Below are 22,454 nucleotides of genomic sequence, written 5' to 3'. Positions count from 1 at the left end.
GTGGAGTTTTTGGAAATTCTGTTGTAGCACTCTCATCGATAAAATGGAGGAGAGCGTCCATTTCTTTAGACAGAAATCTGCAGCATTATGCTGCTCATCAAGAATAGTGCAGATCAGGACGAATGAGTTGTATTATTGACTAGAAAAGTAGCCAAGTAACCATACATTGCTTAGATAAATAAAATAAACGTACTTGGACATCAGAAAAAGAGATACCATCTTGTAGCTAGTGCTTCTCATCTTGGCTCTGCCGCTGACTATTCATCTTTATTCACTTTAGATTAACTTTTAGATTAAATTTGGGTTCTAACACAATACATGTTTTAAAAGTTTATTTTATGTTTGAAGGAAATTCCTTCGTGAGAAAGGCTAAGGGCTATAAATGACAATGGAAGCAAGCATGATACACTGGAAAGAATGTGAACTCGGGTAACTTGGATGTCACACTGACCCGGGAGTCCTGCCTCCACCTCTTGCTACCCCTATGCTTCCCCCTCTCCAGCCAGTGTTTTCCTTGGTTGTAAAGCGGTAACGATGCCGGCTACAGTTTCAAGAGCAGGGGTAGAGGAGAAATTTCGTTTAGAAATCGAATGCCCCACAACAAACGGCGATTATTCTTGTTTTTGTGAGAAGAGAGAGCCTGTGAGGTCTTAGAAGGTGTCAGAGACCTGGCAGAACCTTTTGTTCAAGAGGCAACTGCAGAGGCAGGCTGCCGACTGGGATAAAAATAGGAGGGAGCCTTGCCTTTGAAGTGGCATTAGCACCACACGCCTCAGATACCGCAGCAACAGCCCCCCTCCGACCCCACCTCTCTACTAGCTCCGGGCGGGGGCGGGGGCACAAAATACAGACTTCTTGATCTTTCTTTTCTTTTTTTTTTTTTTTGAGATTTTATTTACTTGTGAGAGAGAGAATGAGAGAGAGAGCGCATGAGAGGGAGGAGGGTCAGAGGGAGAAGCAGACTCCCTGCCGAGCAGAGAGCCCGATGCGGGACTCGATCCCGGGACTCCAGGATCATGACCTGAGCCGAAGGCAGTCGCCTAACCAACTGAGCCACCCAGGCGCCCTTCTTGATCTTTCTTAACCCTCTATTATAAAAGAATAAAAATAACCACATTCAATGGAAGGTCATGAAGACCGATGTTAGGGAGGAATCTGCATATACTTCTGTGGTCCCTTTCATCTTAGATAGCGATGATAGCAAGACCTAAAATGTATAGAATTTTTACTATGTACTAATCACAGTGCTAAGCAAGTTTTTCTATGAACTCATTGAATCCTCTCCACAACCCTCTGATCCCCAATCTTGCAAATCAGGAAACCGAGGCATAAAAATGAGGTAATTTACCCTAGGTCGCACAGCTGGGATGTGTCTGTATAGGGAAATTTAAAAATGAAAGTCATAGGTGATAAAATTGTATCTAAATTTTAAGGCACTAAATCTATTAGTGAAGAGAAATTAACTACACAGCAATGTTTTACCCTCTCACCTCCCTTTATCCTCAAAAAAGTATGCCACTCTAAAAACGATAACCTATGAAAACACTCCTATTACTATACTGTGTTCTATTTAAAAAGCTAGAATTGCCATTTTAATTTTTTGTACAAAAAAATATAGGCAAAATAAAGGCTTGGGGAAAAGCCTTAAATATGTTTTTATAAACGTCTACTTTAATTGGTTTGAACATGATAACAAAATTTTTTAAACACATTTCAAAATATTTTCTGAAGATCTCTCTTCTCAGTAATTTAAGCAGTAAAAATCATATGGATTCCCACCATAGAAAAAAATGAGTAACATATCAAAAGTTCAAATTTCATCAGTTTCTATAGAGAAAAGAAGGGAACTGTCACAATTAACAAAGGCTGATGATCCTATATGAAATAAATGAATTGTTGACCTTTTGGATAACTTTTGTAAAGAAAACTGTCAGTGTCTGGCATGTAGTAAGCACTTAAGGAGAGTCATCATTATTAGTATAAAATTATTACTTACACCTAAAGCCTACTTAAAATGTATTTCACTCTCTGAATATAGCCTTAGCTGTCCATTGTATCCTAGATACTTTTCCTAAAACAAATCCAGGTAACCATCTCCTCCTCCCCTCATTCACAAAAAGGAAAGTCACCATGAATGTGCACTTATCCCTAGGAAAAAAAGTGGGATGAAGAGAAACAATTTTTTAATATATTTTACAGATTATGTGCTTGCTATCCGACATGGAGCTATAATATCCCTTAAGCAAACTCATTTCCAAATAGAATAGCTTTGACTTCCTCAGAGGAAAATTTTATCAGTTAAGAGTTTAAGAAAAATAATTCTTAAGAAATGTGTGCATAGCATGTAACAACCTTGATCGGGCCCTTTGCATGATAACATTCTCCAAATTTCTCCCTGACATGTTTTTAAGCCATTCTTCTATCACAGCTCCTAATCACATTAAAAAACTGACAAACCAAAGCTGGTTAATGGTAATGACAAAGACACATCAACAACTATACAACATGTGACAATATTATTTCACAAGGATGTGGAAAATACAGTATGAGAAAACTGACTTACTTGATCTTTGTGACTGTTTTTCTCTCCATTACGTTTTCTAAGCTTATGAAATAGATCCTTTGATTCATTTCCTGGTCCCTGGGGAAAATGTTTAACCTACTGTTCCTGGGAAATTTAAGATTGACTGCCAAATCATATTTATGTTTCCTTCGTCAAAAACATGGCCCCAGAGTGATGTTTAAAATTAGGAATAAAAAAATACAACTCTTCATCCAGGAAATAACCAATAACTTATTTTCTTAAGCACAGAATAGGAAAAAGTTTGCTTAATTGCCTTACCACATCTCTCTGGTGCAAGGAGTAAGTTTTATTTCATGATGTCTTTCTTGTCTGAGGAATTTATGTAGTAATTCCGTGTATGTCATTTCATTTTATAGACACGGAGATGCCATAGAGTAATTGGGGTTTTCAAAGGAATGATTGTTTTTCTGGAATAGATAAAAGGCCACTCAGGAAAATACAGATTAAAGCAGAGTATGCGGTGAGAGTCATGATGGTGTATTTTTCAAATACAAATGGAGAACGTGGCAACATCTATTACCAGTAGTGTTCCCGGAATGTATCTTCAAAATAGGAAGAATTTACTTCACTTGAAAATACTAATTGCCGGTGTATCTGGAATCCAATGAATGGTTCAAGGAGGTGTCTCAGGAGGCATTAGTATGCTTTACTTCCCCCTCTTGTTAGCTATTATTACAGCTTCTCTTATTGCTATAACTTTCTTAATGTTCTCACAAAACCTCAGTATGTAATTTCTTAGACATAATATTGGATATTAATACTATAGCAAATTTGGCTATTTGGGCCACACATTTATTCAAAAGATCTCATTCCTTATCATTCCCCAGACTACTCCTCATTCTCAAGTTCACTTTCATATTGATATAATGTTAGGTAGTCTTGACTATCAATTGCTAAACAACTTTTTCCTCTTTCTGGATAGATTCATGCAAATCACAAGTGAATTAACAAAGCCTGGTGAATTAGCTACAAACATTTCATCAACCCTCTAAGCCACATTGGATGTGTAGTCTTAGCCTAAGATAAAAGATAAATTCTTCTGGAGGTACTAAAATGTCTAGGTCCTTATAAATACACATTTGAGATTGAGCGAAGGGACCCTTCGGTAATATGCATGTCTGAAGTTCTTAAGCAACTATCCCTTAAAACAAGGAAACAAAAAAGAAAAAACTCTGGGGCAGGGATGGAAAAAGAACTGGGGCGCCTGGGTGGCTCAGTCGTTAAGCATCTGCCTTCCGCTCAGGTCATGATCCCAGGGTGCTGGGATGGAGCCCTGCATTGGGCTACTTGCTCAGCTGGAAGCCTGCTTCTCCCTCTCCCACTCCCCTTGCTTGTGTTCCCTCTCTCGCTGTGTCTCTCTCTGTCAAATAAATAAAATCTTTAAAAATAAAAAATTTAAAAGTTAAAAAAAAAAGAAATGTCTAGAGCTTATCTCTTTGTAAAAAGATTCCTAAGTTACACCCGTCAAAAAGGTCCTCTCAACTTTGTTCTGATCTATTTCTTAAACATTATGAGACACTTTCTGATAGTGATGTGCAGACTTTTCAGTTGCATCCTTGCTATTAACCTTGCCTGTTTTGGAAGTGGTAAGTCTAATGCAGGTAAGTTCTTTTTAAAATTTAATTCATAGATCAGCAATCATTGACCATCTGGAATCACACATGGGTATGACCTAGGCTAGAGCTTTTGTGTGTGTTGTAGCTGGGGGGAAAGTTATCTCCAAATTCTTTCATTTAAAGGGCCTGAAGGAGGTGGGGACAGAGAGGACGATCACCTACAATTTATCACTGTGGGTCAGTTATTCCCAGGCAAAATGCAACTTTGATATTATAACTAGTTGCTAAATGAAGTTCATTCTAGATCAGTACTTTTTTTCTTTTTGCAAAAAAATGAAGTCTACATGAGACCAGATGAAGTCTGACAATGCAGTGCATCCCCAACAATACACTGATAATTAAACATTTATGCACCATTCATAAGACAGGATTTTGACTTTGACCATGGTTCACAGTGCTAGGTAGACTATATATAGAAGTTTAAAAAACGAAACAAAAGGACAACAAAACAGAGGTTGAACAATGAAAGCAAAGAAGATACATACTAAATGGTTCTTTTTATAAAAGATTGCTTTCTATATGAATGAACGGTACATTTGACATAATTTTATTTATTTATTTATTTATTTATTTATTTATTTTTAATTTTTAATTTTATTTATTTATTTGAGAGAGAGAGAATGAGAGACAGAGAGCATGAGAGGGAGGAAGGCCAGAGGGAGAAGCAGACTCCCTGCCGAGCAGGGAGCCCGATGCGGGACTCGATCCCGGGACTCCAGGATCATGACCTGAGCCGAAGGCAGTCGCTTAACCAACTGAGCCACCCAGGCGCCCTTGACATAATTTTATACAATGGAACATGGGCGTTTTGACAGCAAAGGATGGGGATCTTGTGATGCAGGTGAAATGATAAGCAAAGGGTACTGGAAATTCTGCTTTACAGCATCACCAGCTGTTTCTCACCTTACTCCAGGGTGCCTTGTGGCTCCCCGAGGCCTAGAGGTCCCTCTGAGCTTCACAGTCCTCCCCCTTCTCAAGAAGTATCTGTGTATGTTTCAAGAACAGTCAGGAGGAATTATAATCACGCTTTACAGACACTAGAACCGAAGCAAATCATTCTAGTCATGGCTTGGAGAAAAGAAAAATTATTCTCACCTAAGCTCCGCTTTTCCTCATTAGAAAAATGATGTATTTAATTTTAAGATGCGTTTCCTGCAAATATCCTGGAATTGAAGGGGTAAGGAAGAAACAAATTTTGTGAGGTTTTAAACTGACCTTGCTTCTTTTCTTTCTTTTTTTTTTTTTACGATTTTATTTATTTATTTGACAGAGAGACATAGTGAGAGAGGGAACACAAGCAGGGGGAGTGGGAGAGGGAGAAGCAGGCTGTGGAGCAGGGATCCTGATGCAGGGCTCGATCCCAAGACTCTGGGCAGATGCTTGACGACTGAGCCACCCAGGCACCCCAAAACTGACCTTGCTTCTTAAAAAGTATTGGACTACAGGGTGCCTGGGTGGCTCAGTTGTTAAGCCTCTGACTTAGGCTCAGTCATGATCCCAGAGTCCTGGGATGGAGCCTGGAATTGGGCTCCTTGCTCTGTGGGAAACCTGCTTCTCCCTCTCCCACTCCCCCTGCTTGTTTTCCCTCTCTCGCTGTGTCTCTCTCTGTCCTGTAAATAAATAAAATCTTAAAAAAAAAAAAAGTATTGAACTACATCAGAATACTCACAAAACCTAAAAACCCAATTTTTTTAAGAAGATATTTATATATTATAGAATCTCAGAGGTGGAAGGGATTTGAGATCTGCAATCAAGCTTCAATGAGGTACAGGAGTTCCTTTTACAACACACCTGATAGGCATTGTAGTGGGGAAAAGCACAGGTTATGAAAACAGATGAACTTGGAGTCAGCTGGTGGGTCTGCCATCTTAGGACTAGCTGTGTGACTTTGGGCAATTTTCTTAACCTCTCTGAGCTCCAGGTTCCTTATCAATTAAAAAAATGATAATTTTTCTCCAAACAAGGTTGTTATGAGAACTAAATTAAGTACATGTATTAAAGCTCTTAACACCTTTTGTATGTCCAATATATATGTTAATTCCTTCTCCATCTCTTCCCCACACGATTTTTGAAGTTTTAAGTTAAACTGAAACTTACTGTCTTGTAACTTCTGTTCATTACTCCTAACTTTTCTTTTTCATCAATAGACACATTTACTCCCTCATCCACACCATAGTTCCTCAAATATCCAGCTCTCCTATCTCTCGTTGGTCTCTTCTCCTCCCACTGGTAAAAGTACAAACATTCATCTCATATTACGGAACTTCCGACATCACCATCCTTTTTGTTTTAGAAATAAACTTTAGTGCATCAAAGATCTGAAAACAATGGTCTTGTTGGGATCAAAGCTGCTACTCAGTGGGTCTACCTGTCCCTTTGTTCTGTACATTCTTCTAGTATTTAAGCATCCTCTGACTGATTTTGCATTTTGTCAATCTACCACACCATTTGATCATCATAATGCAACAGCACAGCAAAAACACTGGGATTTTCCCCGGTGAACCTTAAAGTACACGAATTTGGGGGTTTTTTTAGTTTTGAAAATTCTACAATCATATTTGTTTTCCTTTTAAAAGGCTAATTAGCCTTCAAAGTGCTCCAAAATTCTCCTTTAGCCTAGATCCCCAAATAAAAATGTTTTGATTATGGCCAGAGAGATTTAAGTTAATTATTAGGAAGAACATTTTTGATCGGAGATAACAGACTGTATTGCCCTACAGCCAAGGGAAGTCATACAATCCCTTTCCCCAGAGATAAGAAAAAAGGGCCAAGGAACTTTGTACAGTCCCTTCTCTAGATGATAAAATTGTATGATTCTATTCCTAGAGATATTTCTTCTCAGCCTTGATTAGAAGCAGGGGTCCGATAAAATCACATCCGAAGGCCCTCTTTATTCTCCTATTTAAAAAAAAAAATAAAGAAAAAGCACGTTCAGTGCAAATTATTCGCAAGTTTGAGAATGGCTGCCTGCGAGGCGCTTTGGGAGCGGGAAGAGGGTTTGCTGCCATCTGCTGGAACCCTGAGGTCAAGCCCGCAAGATCCGTGCTTCACTGCCCACTCAGCGCAGACTAGGCCTCCAGAACAGTGGGAAGCAGGTGCCGTTTACAAGTCTGGCTGTGCCTGACTGGACAAACTGGAAAACTATTTATGGGTCTTAAAGAATAAGGTTGACCTAAGTGTTTTGAGTGTTAGAAAAGTGTTTTACAAAGTGCGGTTCACAACCACCAGCATCACCTGGGGGTGTATGTTACAAGAACAAATTCCTGGGCCCCATCCAGACTGACTAAATCAGAATTTCCACTGTGGGGCCAGGAGGGGGAAAAAAAAAGGTCTTAATTTCCTTCTGCGAACAAAAGTTGGAAAATGGTGTGTTAGAACCCTCTGAAGGCAATGGTTGGCTAAAACTAAAGTGCTGTATATAAAGGAAATCTTGTTAGTTGGCATACTGAAGTGTAAAATTAAAATAAAAAAATTCTAAGTGATCTATTCTGCTTTGCTTTTTATTTCAACAATAGCACCCACTCTGGGTTGTAACATTTCGCTGGCTGTTTTGTAATGGAGAATTAAAAATCTAGTTAGCTTATTTGGGTTTATGTAAAGAATTATAATTGGCACCATCTGATAAGCATTAACAAGTAGTCAGTGGGCCAGACCATCAATTAACTCTTGAGTGTGATATAAAGAAAAAACAACTAGTAATGGAAGAATTGGTATGACACTTAGCACTTTATTTATATTAGTGCAGCCTAGTCTTTGGTGATCTTGAGCTCTAGAGGACAGTTTTGTGACTATTTCATTACCAATCTGAGACATGTTAGGAGAAAACAGAACTAAGGGGTATGCAATTCAAGAAAAAGATCTAGTTTTTTTTACTTTCCAAGAAAAAATGTAATTAAATGGCGCAAAAGGAAAACAGAACTAAATCAATTTAAATGTATTTGAAACAAAAGCGATTTGAGATTCAGATAAAATTTTCCGCCTCTCAGCTTGTTTTGATTTTTTTTTTTTTTTTCTCTTCAAGATTAGTCCCAACTTCTGCTTCTGACTCAGAAAGATTCTAGAGGCACACCAGAAAACCCACAAAAATGCCCTGGGTTTGAAAAGCAGCTGGAATTCTAGGTTCCTCCCTGCGTCAGTCACTCAACTTCTGAGAATTGTTTTTCATCCCTTGCTCTGTGAACTGGGAGTTTGCTCTGTTCAGAGAGAGGGTTCGCTCTGTTTTTGGAAACCGCTCATGCTTCTCAGGCAAGGGGATCAATTACTCTGAAACGGCCAGGTTGCTGACCCTTTGTCCTGGGACAGTGTTGGGGAGGAGGGATAAGAAGAGCTGTCCGCAGCGCCTTCCGAGGTCAGCCAGGTTCTGTCAGAGCCCCAACTGTTGCAGGCCCGAATTGGGGCATCCTCGGCAATCGGGTGGCCAGCTGTTCCACGTTCTGTGGGATGGGGCCTATTTAAGTTTCAACTATCCTACCAGAACCTTCCTCAGGAGACCAACCACCCAAATTTACAAGCATCCCCCCACATAAGAATTCTCTGTACATTGCAAGGGCACCACACTTGTTTTATTTAACATTGATACTTTGAATTGAATGCAGTCCCTTTCTAGCCGAGTCTCAAAGCTGATGTTAAGGTTTTAGGTTTTTTGTTTTGTGTTTTTTTTTTAAATATTGTACCATCTCTTTGAATCCTGGTCTCATTTTGTACACCATTACAACACCAGGACAATAGATGAAGACGAAGAAAAAAATTGTCCAACAGGCTGAAGAGAGAGGAACATAGACATATAAAGGTTCAGTAAGAAGAAAACAGAATACATAACACCTTCTCAGTACAAGCCTCTTGAGAAGAGATTGCTTGTGTCTGTAGATGTACAGACACCGTTTCCGCTTTTTCTAGTTTAGTTGTGTTCGATCCCTAAAACTGGGATGCACATTAACAGAAAAAAACAGAAGAACTTGTCTAATGGTTGTGTGTGTGTTTTCCTCCTTGGAAGTTTTTGAAGTAGCTACTGTTTGTTAAGTGGCCTTTGCAATAACACTGGTAGCTAACACTTGTTGAATGCTTTCAATTTGCCAGGCACCGTTCTATACCCCTAACACTATGGATTCATTTAACCTGCACAACCTGTGATGTGCACCCAGTACTGTCTCCATGTCACAGGGAGGGACACTGATGCTCAAAAAGGCGGAAGCATCTGCCTAGTCTCCTTACGAGCCAGAGGCGGGCCTGGATGCAGTTGCAGGCACCTAGGCCCAGGGCCACACTTACCCACTACAGAATGTGCCTCTGTACATTTGGGGTTGCGTGTATGGTGAATTTCACTTAAGAAATGGTTCTTGCCATTTGCAACAACGTGGCTGGAACTGGAGGGTATTATGCTGAGCGAAATAAGTCAGAGAAAGACATGCATCATATGATCTCACTGATATGAGGAATTCTTAATCTCAGGAAACAAACTGAGGGTTGCTGGAGTGGTGGGGGGTGGGAGGGATGGGGTGGCTGGGTGATAGACATTGGGGAGGGTATGTGCTATGGTGAGCGCTGTAAAGTGTGTAAGACTGTTGAATCACAGACCTGTACCTCTGAAACAAATAATACATTAGATGTTAAAAAAAAAGAAGAAGATAGTAGGAAGGGAAAAATGAAGGGGGCGAAATTGGAGGGGGAGACGAACCATGAGAGACGATGGACTCTGAAAAACAAACTGAGGGTTCTAGAGGGGAGGGGGGTGGGGGGATGGGTTAGCCTGGTGATGGGTATTAAAGAGGGCACGTTCTGCATGGAGCATTGGGTGTTATGCACAAACAATGAATCATGGAACACTACATCAAAAACTAATGATGTAATGTATGGTGACTAACATAACATAAAAAAAAAAGAAATGGTTACCTTTTTCATCCCTTAAACCAAATCATGACTTTTTAAATTTAAAAAAGGGGGGTGGGAATATTTTTCTGCATATTGTTCTTAAAATTTGAGAGATTTCTCTTCATCACTATTCTTTTTTCCCTTAATTTACCTGGTGTAAATGAGCACAACCCTAGTAGTAATATACAATGCTAGTTGGCTGGAAGTGGGTGTTCGAGGAGTTTGGTCTAGTGCAAATTCTGTTCAGTGGTAACTAGCAAAATGTTAGGCTTCCCCCCTACAATGTATTGAGTTATAAGCAAATAGGCCGACGGAAATAAAACTATAGCTTTTCTTCTCCCCTTGTACCTGTTTACAAGTGTCTATCATTTGGGGCTACCAAACTCTAAGAAATCTTTTTAATATTTCTTACTTTAATTTAGAAGATTTATTTATTTATTTTTAAAGATTTTATTTATTTATTTGACAGAGAGATAGCGACAGCAGGAACACAAGCAGGGGAAGTGGGAGAGGGAGAAGCAGGCTTCCCTCGGAGCAGGGAGCCCGATGTGGGGTCCGATCCCAGGACTCTGGGATCATGACCTGAGCTGAAGGCAGACGCTCAACGACTGAGCCACCCAGGCGCCCCATAATTTAGAAGATTTAAAGTAACTTTTGAGTTATTTCTAAGACAGGTAAAGCTTATCGCTGTGATGCCACAATTCCTTTCATCCGTGACCTTTGTCTTGCGATCAAGAGAGGTAATGTAGCCTTGTGGTTAGTGAATGGCTCTGGTGCTTGACTGTCAGGTCTTGAGCCTTATCCCCACCTCCTGTGATAAGTTCCTTAACTTTTCTTTACCTCAGTTTCTCATCTGTAAAATGGGATGATCATAATATCTACTTCATAGTCATTTTGTGATGACTAAAAAAGTCAATGTTTGTTAAGTATCTAGAATGGCAGCTAGCATATATCTAGCATATAGTAAGCCCTCGTAATTATCACCTTAATTAGTGGCTCTATGATTTTTAAATTAAGGCAGTGGAGCCCTGCAAATATAATGAGGGCGTTTTTACAATGAACTTAGAAGTTCATGTCTTCTCTCCTTGAAGTTAGTGATGGGAATGTTCAAACCCCTGTCTAGAATCCATTACACCAGTTCCTCAGGAGATGTTTTCAAAATAACAATGAGACATAGTTGAAGAAAAAAAGAAAAAAAAAAAGCTACTGGAAAAAACATAAGATGTAAAACTGTCCTTGCTGGGAAGTCTTTGACAGAAATAACTGTTGAGAAATCTTCCATTGAGGACACAGTGGCTGGAAAGTGTTGCTGCCTCATGCATATCCAGGAGAGACTTAATGGAATGCTAGGATTCCAGTGACAACTATATTTTAGATTTGAAACACTGAAAGTTTGTGACTCTCTCATTATTATTCTATTTAGAATTATTCTTATTGAAATGTCTTAAGTTATTATGGGTTTAGTAACAAGCCAAGCTGGGTACGGTTTCACTATTTAATAAGAATATAACCTGAATTACATGTAGTCAGAATGGCATGAAGCCTAGGAGAACACTTCCTTTTACGTAGAGACTCCGATTTTACTTTATTTTTTTTTATTTTTTATTTTTTTTAAAGATTTTATTTATTTATTTGAGACAGAGAGAATGAGAGATACAGAGAGCACATGAGAAGGGGGAGGGTCAGAGGGAGAAGCAGACTCCCTGCCGAGCAGGGAGCCCGATGCGGGACTCGATCCCGGGACTCCAGGATCATGACCTGAGCCGAAGGCAGTCGCTTAACCAACTGAGCCACCCAGGCGCCCCTTACTTTATTTTTTTAAGTGACATTCCTCCCCAATCTCAGCCCATAAGTATCACCTATTCATCCTAAAATAAGAAAATAAGAGAATTTGGGTAACTAGTACAAAAGCACTGTCAAATTCACCTTTTTTACTTATAAGACAGATGCTTCTTTCTCAGAGACTGGTCTTCATTTCCAACATACTATCAAAGCATCTGAGTTTATGTGCAATCTTCCGAAAGTAAGGGGTTCTTTCTAATGTCATTCAACAGGTCAGAGTCACCTATAAAGCCCATACAGAGTAGGCTCTTGCTAAACAGTTTGGGGAACACACAATTAACAGGTCTCAGGGAGTGGTATTTTGGGGTCTAATGAGACTGTGGAAACCATGCAGTACGGAAGGGAGGGTCCAGGCTTGGATGTCAGACAAAGGTCTAGTTCCAAACCTATCCTACAACTTAAAAGCTTAATGACTGTCGGACAAGTTGTTTAGCCTCTCCGAGCTTCAGACACCTCACCTGTAAACTGGGAATAATACCTTCCTTTCAGCATCATTCTGAGGAGTAAATGAATTCACAGTATAATCAATTAGGAGTGCAAGTCCACATTGAATACAGAGTCCACTAATGAACACTGTGTGATCTTGGGCAAGTTATTTAGCCTATTCGTGCCTCTGAATCCCAACTATAATTTGTCAACTGGGGATAATGATAGTAGCTATTCCATAAGGACTACTGATTAAAAGACATAATCTGTGGTGATCACGTATGGGAATGGAGGGAGGTGTGGCTGAAATGGGTGAAGGATGTCAGAAGGTACAAACTTCCGGTTTTACGATAAATAAGTCTGGAGAATACAATGTAGAGCATGGTGACTATAGTTAATAATGCTATATTGTATATATGAAAGTTGCTAAGAGAGTAGATCTTAAAAATTTTCATGACAAGAAGGAAAATTTGTAACTGTGTGGTGATGGATGTTAACTACACTTATCGTGGTGATCATTTCACAATAAATACAAATATCAAATCCTTATGTTATACACCTGAAATTCATATAATGTTACATGTGGATTGTATCTCAATAAAAGAAAAGAGATAATCTATGAAAGATACTTGGCACAACTCAGGGCCCCAAATTTGTGTTCAGTTAATGTTAGCTATTGCTGTAACTTATGGGAAATATTTAACACAGTTCTTGACACATAGTAGAAAGGTAATACATGAACCCCTCCCCCCCAACCTCCTGCCTTTTCCTCGGGCCTCATGAGGTTGTTTGAATGGCTGCCCAGCTTCCATCTCCATCCATGTAATCCTGCATTGGATCATAATACTTGACTCGAGGCCTTTGGGTGGTTTTGAAAACAGATTACTGCATCAAGTAAGGATATCAAAGATTCCTTGACTTCTAAAATGTCTGCTGAAGAACAAAATACTTTGCTGCTTGATATTTATTCCCAAGAAGAAAAATTCTCTCAGTTTATTCCTAGATTGCGCACTACTTTTCAACTCAGAGCTAGCTGCAATCCTTTGTTTTTTGGTTTTGTTTTGTTTTTCCATGAATGAATCATTAATAGTTATCAAGGAGCTCAAGAACTAGAGGCTGTGAAAGCAGGATTCCTCCATGGCACATATGAATGTTATTATTCTGGGTATTATTAGTGTTATCAGGGAGAGGAAGGAAGGTAGGCTGGAAAGTAGGTCCTTGGGACCACTTTTATTAGGGACCCTGAATGTATATTTCACCAGTCAAAAAACACACATACTTTAGATAAACACGCCAAGAATGAGGTAACAGGGGTAAAAGAAATTCTATGTATCAATAACAAAAAATGACTTAAACTATAGGACCCCATAATAAGCCTAACTTTCTTTTTGAGATATACTTTATTAGCTAGCAAACCTTATATAAAATCAGGAGTCAGAGAAATGTCTGACAGGATTTGATATTTTCAAATTAAATTTTTTCTTCACTCAATTGCCTCTGAGCAATAAGCTCTGTGATTTCCAAGTGCCAAGAGGTAATTTAATGTATAGATATACATACCATAGAAACATTAATTTTTTGAAAATTTAATAAACTGGCTGTACCTGATAATGTTAAGGAAAGAATAAGTCTGATTTGGGGGGCTCTTCCAGAAGACTTATTTTTTTTTTTTTTTTAAAGGTTTTATTTATTTATCTGAGAGAGAGAATGGGAGACAGAGAGCATGAGAGGGGGAGGGTCAGAGGGAGAAGCAGACTCCCTGCCAAGCAGGTTGCCCGATGCGGGACTCGATCCAGGGACTCCAGGATCATGACCTGAGCCGAAGGCAGTCGCTTAACCAACTGAGCCACCCAGGTGCCCCCCAGAAGACTTATTTTTATTGGCCTGCTGCTCCATAGGATAGACTATAATTTTCATACTTTTCTTTTTTCTTTTTTTTTTTAAACCGTAGAGGAAGAAAAGGAGACTGGCCTCTTTTAGTGATTTTGCCTGGTGTTTGGGTCCTGTGGGAATTTGTGAGTTTGCTTTATGGCCTTTGGCCAACCCTGGTGGGAAGTCTAGAGAAGAATTCAATTCTGCTTTTTCCCAGAATACTTGTTGACGAACTTAGTAGCACTGAAGTGTTACATGAGTCTTTGTGTCCCCCAGAGTCCAGTGATAAGGGGACATGAGACCAGTGAGGGTCAGTGTGTCTGGGAATATGATGTTGGTTCTTAGAATTTATATATTTTTCTCATGAACTCTTAGCAATCTTTAAAACAAACGCAACAACTCTGATTTTAGGAGGGAATGAGCACCCTCGCTGCCCACTGCTTCCCTTTGAAGCATTTTAAGCATTTAGCTTTTCAGAAAACAATCACTTCTTGTTGATAACCATGACTTCAAATAGCCTTCCTGCTGGGCCGGTTGTGACTCATAAAACAGCAGGGGATTTCAGGAACTCACCCTTAGAATACGGGTGCTTGCAGCTTCTCAACTTTATAACTGGATAAAATGATACACAGCAAGGGCTTTTGCCTGAAAGGTTAAATCCACCCTCAGACACTAAGAGTCCTGTGTCTTCTCGGGCTCTTAAGAGGCTGAAAGTGCCCAAAGAGTGTCAGTGTTTGATATGCCTGTCAGCAGCACAACGACCTTCAAAGTTCTTTAACCTAGTAGCTGTAAATAGGACAGTGGTCCCAAGTTTGCTTTAAACACAGATCATTTGTTTTTGACATCTCAGATGTGACTCGCTGCCAAGCTAGAATTCAGGCTGTGTGATAATACTGAGCTGCCCTCTGAAGGAGCCCTCTTCTAGAAAGGGGTTGGCACGATCTAGAAGAATTAAAGAACCCTGGCTTGCTTGAAAGAACGATGTGTAACTCGGATCGGTTTTCCTATAGTTAAATGAGTTGCTTCTTGTGCAGATTAAATGAGATACATGTTACCATTAACAATCATGCTAGATATATTTTGAAGTACAAACTTTTACATGCTCCAGAATGACAACCCAAATGTGTCTTATAAAATACATTCCTAAAAACTTATGCTTTATGCTACCAACAAATGGTCAAAATGCAGAAACAGTGTGATCCTTCCTCTCTCAAAACAGAATGTGTTTTTATCAAAATATTAGAAACAATATCATAAATGTTTTAAGATTGAAGTGTCAACGCTCCGATTCCCAGTCTTACCAGTTCTGTGATTCAGTCTATTCTCCTACAAGACTGAGAGGCTTATGCTGTGTTTCGATTTACATACGCCTCTCTTCCTAGAATATCTAGTATTGTGCACATTCGTCATGGCACAACGGTCCAGGAAGAGAGGTTTGAGACATTGTTAAGGGGAAACTCACGGGGAAAACATGGCATGAGATCCTGCAGCAAGTCAGTGACTGTGGCTACATTTTCTTTTATATGCCAGCGCCTGTAAATCATGCAGTGGGTTCCTTGGGATAAGGTACATAAGGCCCCGAACATAACACAGGCCCTCAGTAAATGACCATTGCTATGGTGTTGATGATGAAAACTTGACTTCACAGGTGCTCTGCCTAGAAACTAAGCTGACAAAGGACAAGGGAAAAGGCAAGGTGCTAAAACTAAACCAAACCTGCCTCCTCATACCCCACAACCAGCCAAACATCTGCCACCACAATGAAGCAAACAACACCCAGATTGCAAAGGGTGCCCCGTGGGCGGGAAGCTGAGGTCATGAGTTCTAAGTCTCCCACCTGCCACACTGACATCATTCCCATAACTCCAACCTGAAAGGTGGTACATACAGCTTATTCTGCATGCAAGTTCCCAGGAGGCTCTCTGGTTGAGGAGAAGAGGCAAAGGGAATCCCTCTTACTCCAGGGAGCTGGCTTGGGCCTTTTCTTTCCCACTCCCCCAGCCTCACGGTGTGGTTACACTCCGTCACGGATATAGTTCGGGAGGATTCCACCCCTCCTCCATAATGTAGGACCATACGATTCAAGATGAGACCTATGCTTCTAGTTCCCAGTTGAGGTTGTGGATGCTTTGATTGCATGCCTGGCATGTTTCTTAGAAGCATTTTTGGGCACCCTATGACACTCCCAGTTATGCCAGTGGTGTGTTTAGTCATCAACTCCAAATAGTGGCTCTGCTAAGATTGCCACCTGTCCTACAGGAAATGGACTGAAAACACTTCTCATTCCTACATACCACAAACCCCTGGACAACTGGGAATACTTGTGGGTCATTACTAGCCCAGGCTACATTTGAACTGGTCATCTCAAATTAACTACGCTGTGTTCCATGATCTTTCCTCTACTTCATACTTCATTCTTTAAATGCTATGTCAAGAATGCAAAGTTATAAAAATGATCTCCTTTCCTGCTTCACCTTATGAAGCCTTTTTTGGCTGTCCTATTAAAAAAGAATGCAAAATGCACAGCATTTAACAGACTTCCTTTGCAGGGAGCAAGTAATCCAAACAATAGTGTTATATAATGGATAGATTGCTTTTTCCTTTACCCCGTATTAATCCTCCTAATTGATTTCCAAAAAAGGCAAATGAGGGACCTAGCTGCATCCTGTGGTTGTAACCTCTAGGTAAACTGCCACCAAAAGGTAATGGAAGATTTTCCAGAAAAAAAGCAAAAGAAACAGCTCCATTGTCCTGCAGCTGACTTAATTCTTTTTGTACGTTCTGTCGTAGAGTTTTACAATGTACAGACAAATGAATACGCTCACAAAAGGAAATTCAGAGGTTTGGGGGAGCAACAGAAGAGAAACATCAGCGAAACGACTTAGGTCAGAACAGTCCTACAGGGAAGATTATTTTTAGAAATATGTACATTAAGCAGATAAAGAAGGAAGTGATATTTTAATAGGATAGTGAAAAATAGCAGGTTGACAGTGATAGCAGTAAAAGAACAGGAATACAGACATTTTCAGAGGATTAAAATGGTACCATGTACCCTCAAAGCCGACAAGATTTTATAAGAGGTCTCTAAACATATCTCCTGTATTGAGTAGATGGTTTTCCTCGGAGCTGTCAAAAACGCTTTGTGGCTCTCTACATTAATTCCTGTTGAATATTTTCCATGGTTGGTCAGACTTGGACTTAAAATAGATATGAGGAAGGTCTTCAGGTTTACCGTCAGTAACATTATTAACTTCATAGGCAGCTGGATGATGGCATGGTGTGTGACCAATCCAAATTTACAAGGTAACCTTGCCTGAATCCTCCTGGTCCATAAATTACAAAGTGAAGGTATGAGAATATAATTGCAAGGAACAGTGGGAGAAGCAGTGGCCAGAAAGCAAAACAAACACAAGGAAAACAATCTGTGAGGTCACTCAGAAGTGATGCTAATCATTGTGTGTTCTCACCCTACGGCCTCCGCACACATGGGGTTCCTCGTGCTTCACAATCAGCCCTGTAGTCGGTAATCCTTCATGCCTCAATCGTGTGCTTTCCCAAGGGAAAAGAATAGTCCTATGTACCTTTATCTGCAGCCTGCTCACCCTCTTTCACGTTATTCCTTTACACTGTACTCTACCACTTGCCTCGGCTGAAGAACACAAACTTACACTTTCATGCACAATTGGTGATACACTCACTTCCTTTCTTAATCAACTGGGAAGAGAAGATGGAAATCCGTCTCTAAGGATAATTATCCTTCTTGCCCTATCTCATTTACTTTAAGGAAGTCTTCTGAAATGAGTTAATACATAGAAAACCTAATACATAATAAGTGCTCAGTAATCACTGACCCCCTGTTCCTCACCCTTCTGATTAAACTATGTACATTTCAACAATCCCCAGAGCACCTCCTCTGCAACATCCAACAGGTGGCTGAGGTTGACAGACCAGAGCTGATCCCTGTCCTCAATAAATTTCTTATCCCTTACCACTAGTATTAGAGATAAAGCACTACCTAAAAAGGAAATCTCCATCAATACGTGTTCTATTTTCACTACATTTGACCCTTTTCACCATAGAAGCAGAGCTGTTGTGCTACATAAAGGCCGTGTGCAATGTCTGCTAACACCGATCACTGTCTTTCTTGTGACTAAAGCATAAATCCTAAGCATCCTGCTTACTTAATATAATGGCACATGTCTATTTTGGGGTGCTCCCATATTTTTTCAGTGTGCAAAGGAGATAAATGTGTTTTAAGTCAATCTGAGTTAGATTTTTGACCCATTAAAAATAGTATGCTCCTTGGACCCAGATTGGGAAGTGACATCTGAAATTAAGTAAGCTGAGGACTTGCTAGGCATTCTCGGGGACTCAAGTAACACTGCAAACAACTTGTTTCAAGCAAAGTGGACACTCAGCTTCGGCTATAAGGTTACTCTTCCGCGATAGATGGTTTCCACACCTGAACTGGGACACCACTTTTCTTAGCTGAGAACTTCGGCCTCGGTGCCACAAAGTAAGACGTTGCGGCTGATTCTTGCTTGGGAGAGGTGGCAATGCCCACGGGCACTGGGGATGCGCTCACCGGTGAGGTGGCCTCTGCAAAGAACGCAGGCGGAGAGCTGTATGCGGGCACCGAGTACACAGAGGAGGCCTGCGCAGTAGTGGGCGAGGCAGCGTTCACGGGCCGGGGAGGAAGAGCTTGCTTCATGGCTGGCACTGGACTGACCTTGGCGGACGACTTCTGGAGGAGGCCATCCTTTGCATCTGGAGGTTGGAAAGTAAACAGGGATGCGTTTAGCTGATACGGTTGGTGCTTCATGACGTCCAAAGCATTGAGGGGTTTTTTGCCCTTTTTCTTGCTTGTCTTGGAGGCCTGTGGGGCTGGAGACTGAGACTTGAGAGCAGCCAGAGGGTAGGAGGGGGAGTGGATAGGATTGTAGGCCACAGGAGGAGGTGCGCGGACGTTGGAGGAGTACTTCCAGCCGGCCGGTAGGGACGGAGTGGGAGACTGGGCGCGAGCAGCATGGGCCTGCACCGTGTCTGAATCGACCACATACTTCTCCATCCTCGACTGCCTTTTTGCAAAGAGCTGGGCTCCTTTCCCACTCATTCCTGGGAGCTCATTGGATGGTCCCGCTGCACCAGCGTGAGCAGCGTTCGCTGTTGCTGCGGGAGCCGCCGGCTTAGGTGTGTAGTTGGGACTGGCTACTGCTGGTTGTGGTCCTTTGAAGGGACCAGCCAGGGTCAGAGCGCTCGCGGGCCGGGCAGGGGCGTGGGCAGGCTGGGCTATTTTGATGGAGGAGACACGGGTGCCCTGCGACGGGTTGGACGTGGGGAAAGCAGGAGGCTGGGTCGGAGGCACGCCTGGGGACCAGACCGGAGACACTGGGGTTCCTGGCTGGGAGGACGAGGACTTGACTGCGGGTTTCGGAGCAACAGGAGGCGGAGTCTTTTGTTTTGCCGAGGAGCTCTGCATGAAATTACAAGCCTCTGCTCCTAAACTGAGGTAGTCTTCTTCGGGTCCGGAATCGACTCCGGCTCCAGCGACCTTTTTGCCTTCCGAATTTTGAAGAAGTGACAAGAGTTCAGGATTTGGGCTTACTTTGGGCTCTTTAAAAGTGAACATGGGCTTCGTCGTGCTTCTCCTTTTGGCCTCCTGCAATATTCCTGTTCTTTTTGCGGGCACAGCGATCCTTTCATCCCGGGAGGCTATTCGCTCAGATGAGTCGTAAAAGGCTGGCTGGGACCAGGGGGCAGGCTGGGACCAGGGGGCAGGCTGCGGCCACGGAGGAGGCTGTGCCGGGCCAGCTCCCGGACTTGATACCGCTCTGGAGAAGGCTTCAGGTGGAGGTGTGACTGCAGAATAAGGTGGAGGCGCCGGGAAGTCCGCCATGGGACTTGCCATGTTTCGGGTTGGGGAGAAGGGGGTCGCTGGCTGGTTCACGGACCCCGGGAAGGGTTTGGCTGTTCTGTTCATAGGGATCATCCTCTGGGCCTCTGCTGTTTCGGACACCCCACTGAAGCCATTCTGTTGGGGCACATGGCCATGACCATGGCTCACCTCGATGTAGCTTCTGCTCACAGAGCTCTGCACTCTTACAGATTCTTCGTCCTTCCTTTGGTAAGAAGCCATGGTTCTCAGGCCCTCCGACTGTGCAACATCGGGTTCTCTGCTTGGCACTCCACCCACCCTCTCCTCCTCTTTTTGGGCTGCGATCTGATCCATTCGCTCCCTCCTCTTGGCAAACATGAGGGCGCCCTTGCCTGAGGTGTCTGGCAACATCTCCATCTTGTCGCCTCTGTTCAGTTTCTTCTCGATGTCCACTAGTCCGGAATCCCAGTCAAAGTTCACAACTTGTGCGCTGTCGTCAAGGTCAGACAATAACTCTTCATCCACCTCTGATTCACTCGTGCCCAGAAAAGCTACTTCACAGGTATCCTCTTTGTCACCTCCTTCGTCCTCGTCTGCCTCGCGCTCAAGTTCGCCAGTGCCGTAGCTGACTAGGGTGTATTTCTTGGCCCGCCTACGACGCTTCTTAAACATCAACACCCCCTTGGAGTTGGGGTTGGGGGCATCTGTAAGAAGGAGGGCAATGCTTTTGCATTTAGATTTTGCTTCTTTCACCTGCTTTTCTGATAGGCTTTCACTCCTCCTGAGCCCTAGGGAAAGTACAAAAATTAAATTGAGTTGATGAATTCCAAGAAGACCTCATAGCAACCCAGAAATCAACTCTCCTGGGGGAAAGTAAATATGGAAAAAACATGCTTACAATTGGCCGCTGAATTTTGAAGCAATCTAACTCATTTGTCTTTCTTATTTCTTTTAAAATGTATACTTTCATGATGGTATACAATGAAATATATAACTGCACAATGGTCTGTTTCACTTGCTCATATAAATACATCTTTATGTATGGTGATTAGAATATATGCAATATATGGATCTTTCTACTTTGACAATAAATGTTGGCTACTAAAAGTCCATAGGATATAATCAAAACTAAAAAGGAAACAATTTAAGGACATAATATAGTCTGAAAAACAAGGTAAGACATACCTTGTACTTCCGTATTTAAAAAATAAAATGTCAATATAAAACTGTCTCCAAGCATTTTTTAAAAGTGGGAGTGGGGAGGGCAAGAAACTGTTATTTCGAAGTGTTTCAGTGTAATGAATTTAAATATTTAAGTTTTCTTCTTTTTTTTTTTTTAAACTCTGACATCTCCCCAGAGTCCCTGTATTCATGGTGACTGGATTAATATAAATTCAAAAAACTGAATGAATAATAATTGAAGGCACTGAATCAATAATTGCTAATGATTTGGAACATGGGATCATTGTGAATACATGTAAGAAATTCAAGCTACTAAAGCTGTCTAGATAAATTTGTTTGAAATGGATTGCTATTTTGGAAATATAACACTGCTTCAGTCGCAGCAAGAATAAGCATAAATCTTAAGGAAATTTAAAAATTATGTGACTAGTGACCCTCTTAATTGTGGGTAAAAGCTGATGCAGAAATTCAGTCATTTAAAATGAGAGTTTGACAGTTTTAAAGTAACAACATTTATATTTAAATTTTTTATTTTCTCATGACTGTTATACAAAATAAATTGGCGGCAAACTAATGTATAGCATCAGTTAATTGTCATCATGTATTTAACGATAATGAGCATGACTCACAAGCAAGTTTAGAATTCTTCAAAATAGTTCAGTGGAAATTTCAGAAAAACTTTTTGAATATTTTATGACTGAAAATTAGGTGTTTTTTTTTGTTTTGTTTTGTTTTTTTTGTCCCTGGAAAAAATCAGACTTCATGATTCGTTTTTTTAAAAAATAAAATAGAATCAGAGTGAATAGTTTTCTAACAAAGTTACAGATATTCCCTGGCAATCGAATTTTATTTAGAGAAAACAGTAAAATACGTAATCATTACTAAATGTAACTCCTTTTTTTGACCAGTGTTATACAACTTCCTATTAAATTGACAGTCACAGTTGCACAGTTGTTGCTCACTTCATTGCCAACATGTAAAGTATGGGAGGGATGCCTTAACACACTTGTTTAATATGCCATAAATGTGATGCTTCAAGTCTAAGGACGATTAACAGCACTTGCCAATAAAGCTACAAATGGTTATGCTAAAGATATGCTTGGAAGGGAATAATGAGAGGTTAGAAGATTTAACATAGTACTTTGAATAACTGAGTTCATTACCGTTGCGTATCGTTCATACCTTCAAG

At 41.0% G+C, this 22,454-nt stretch overlaps 1 protein-coding gene across 4 annotated transcripts in view; it reads right to left on the bottom strand.

Annotated features, from left to right (window-relative positions):
• The window catches only part of SYNPO2 (synaptopodin 2), a 163,253-nt gene that overhangs the window by 12,300 nt on the left and 128,499 nt on the right, over positions 1–22,454 (bottom strand). For 2 of the 4 annotated variants that reach the window (XM_035030343.1, XM_035030342.1), the window contains exon 4: positions 16,817–20,871. The exons of 1 other annotated variant lie outside the window; for it this stretch is intronic. In XM_035030343.1, coding sequence (XP_034886234.1) covers positions 18,641–20,871 — 2,231 coding nt within the window. In that variant the 3' untranslated portion in view covers positions 16,817–18,640. Of the gene's footprint in view, positions 1–16,816; positions 20,872–22,454 lie in introns of those variants that run through there. One more of the 4 variants, XM_035030344.1, reaches the window with a different exon arrangement.

This window comes from Mirounga leonina, unplaced genomic scaffold, assembly GCF_011800145.1.
Source record: "Mirounga leonina isolate KUSES-001 unplaced genomic scaffold, KU_Mleo_1.0 Mir_357, whole genome shotgun sequence".
NCBI lineage: Eukaryota > Metazoa > Chordata > Mammalia > Carnivora > Phocidae > Mirounga > Mirounga leonina.
Note: the sequence above shows the minus strand (reverse complement) of the source record. Positions and strands in the feature narration are given on the sequence as shown.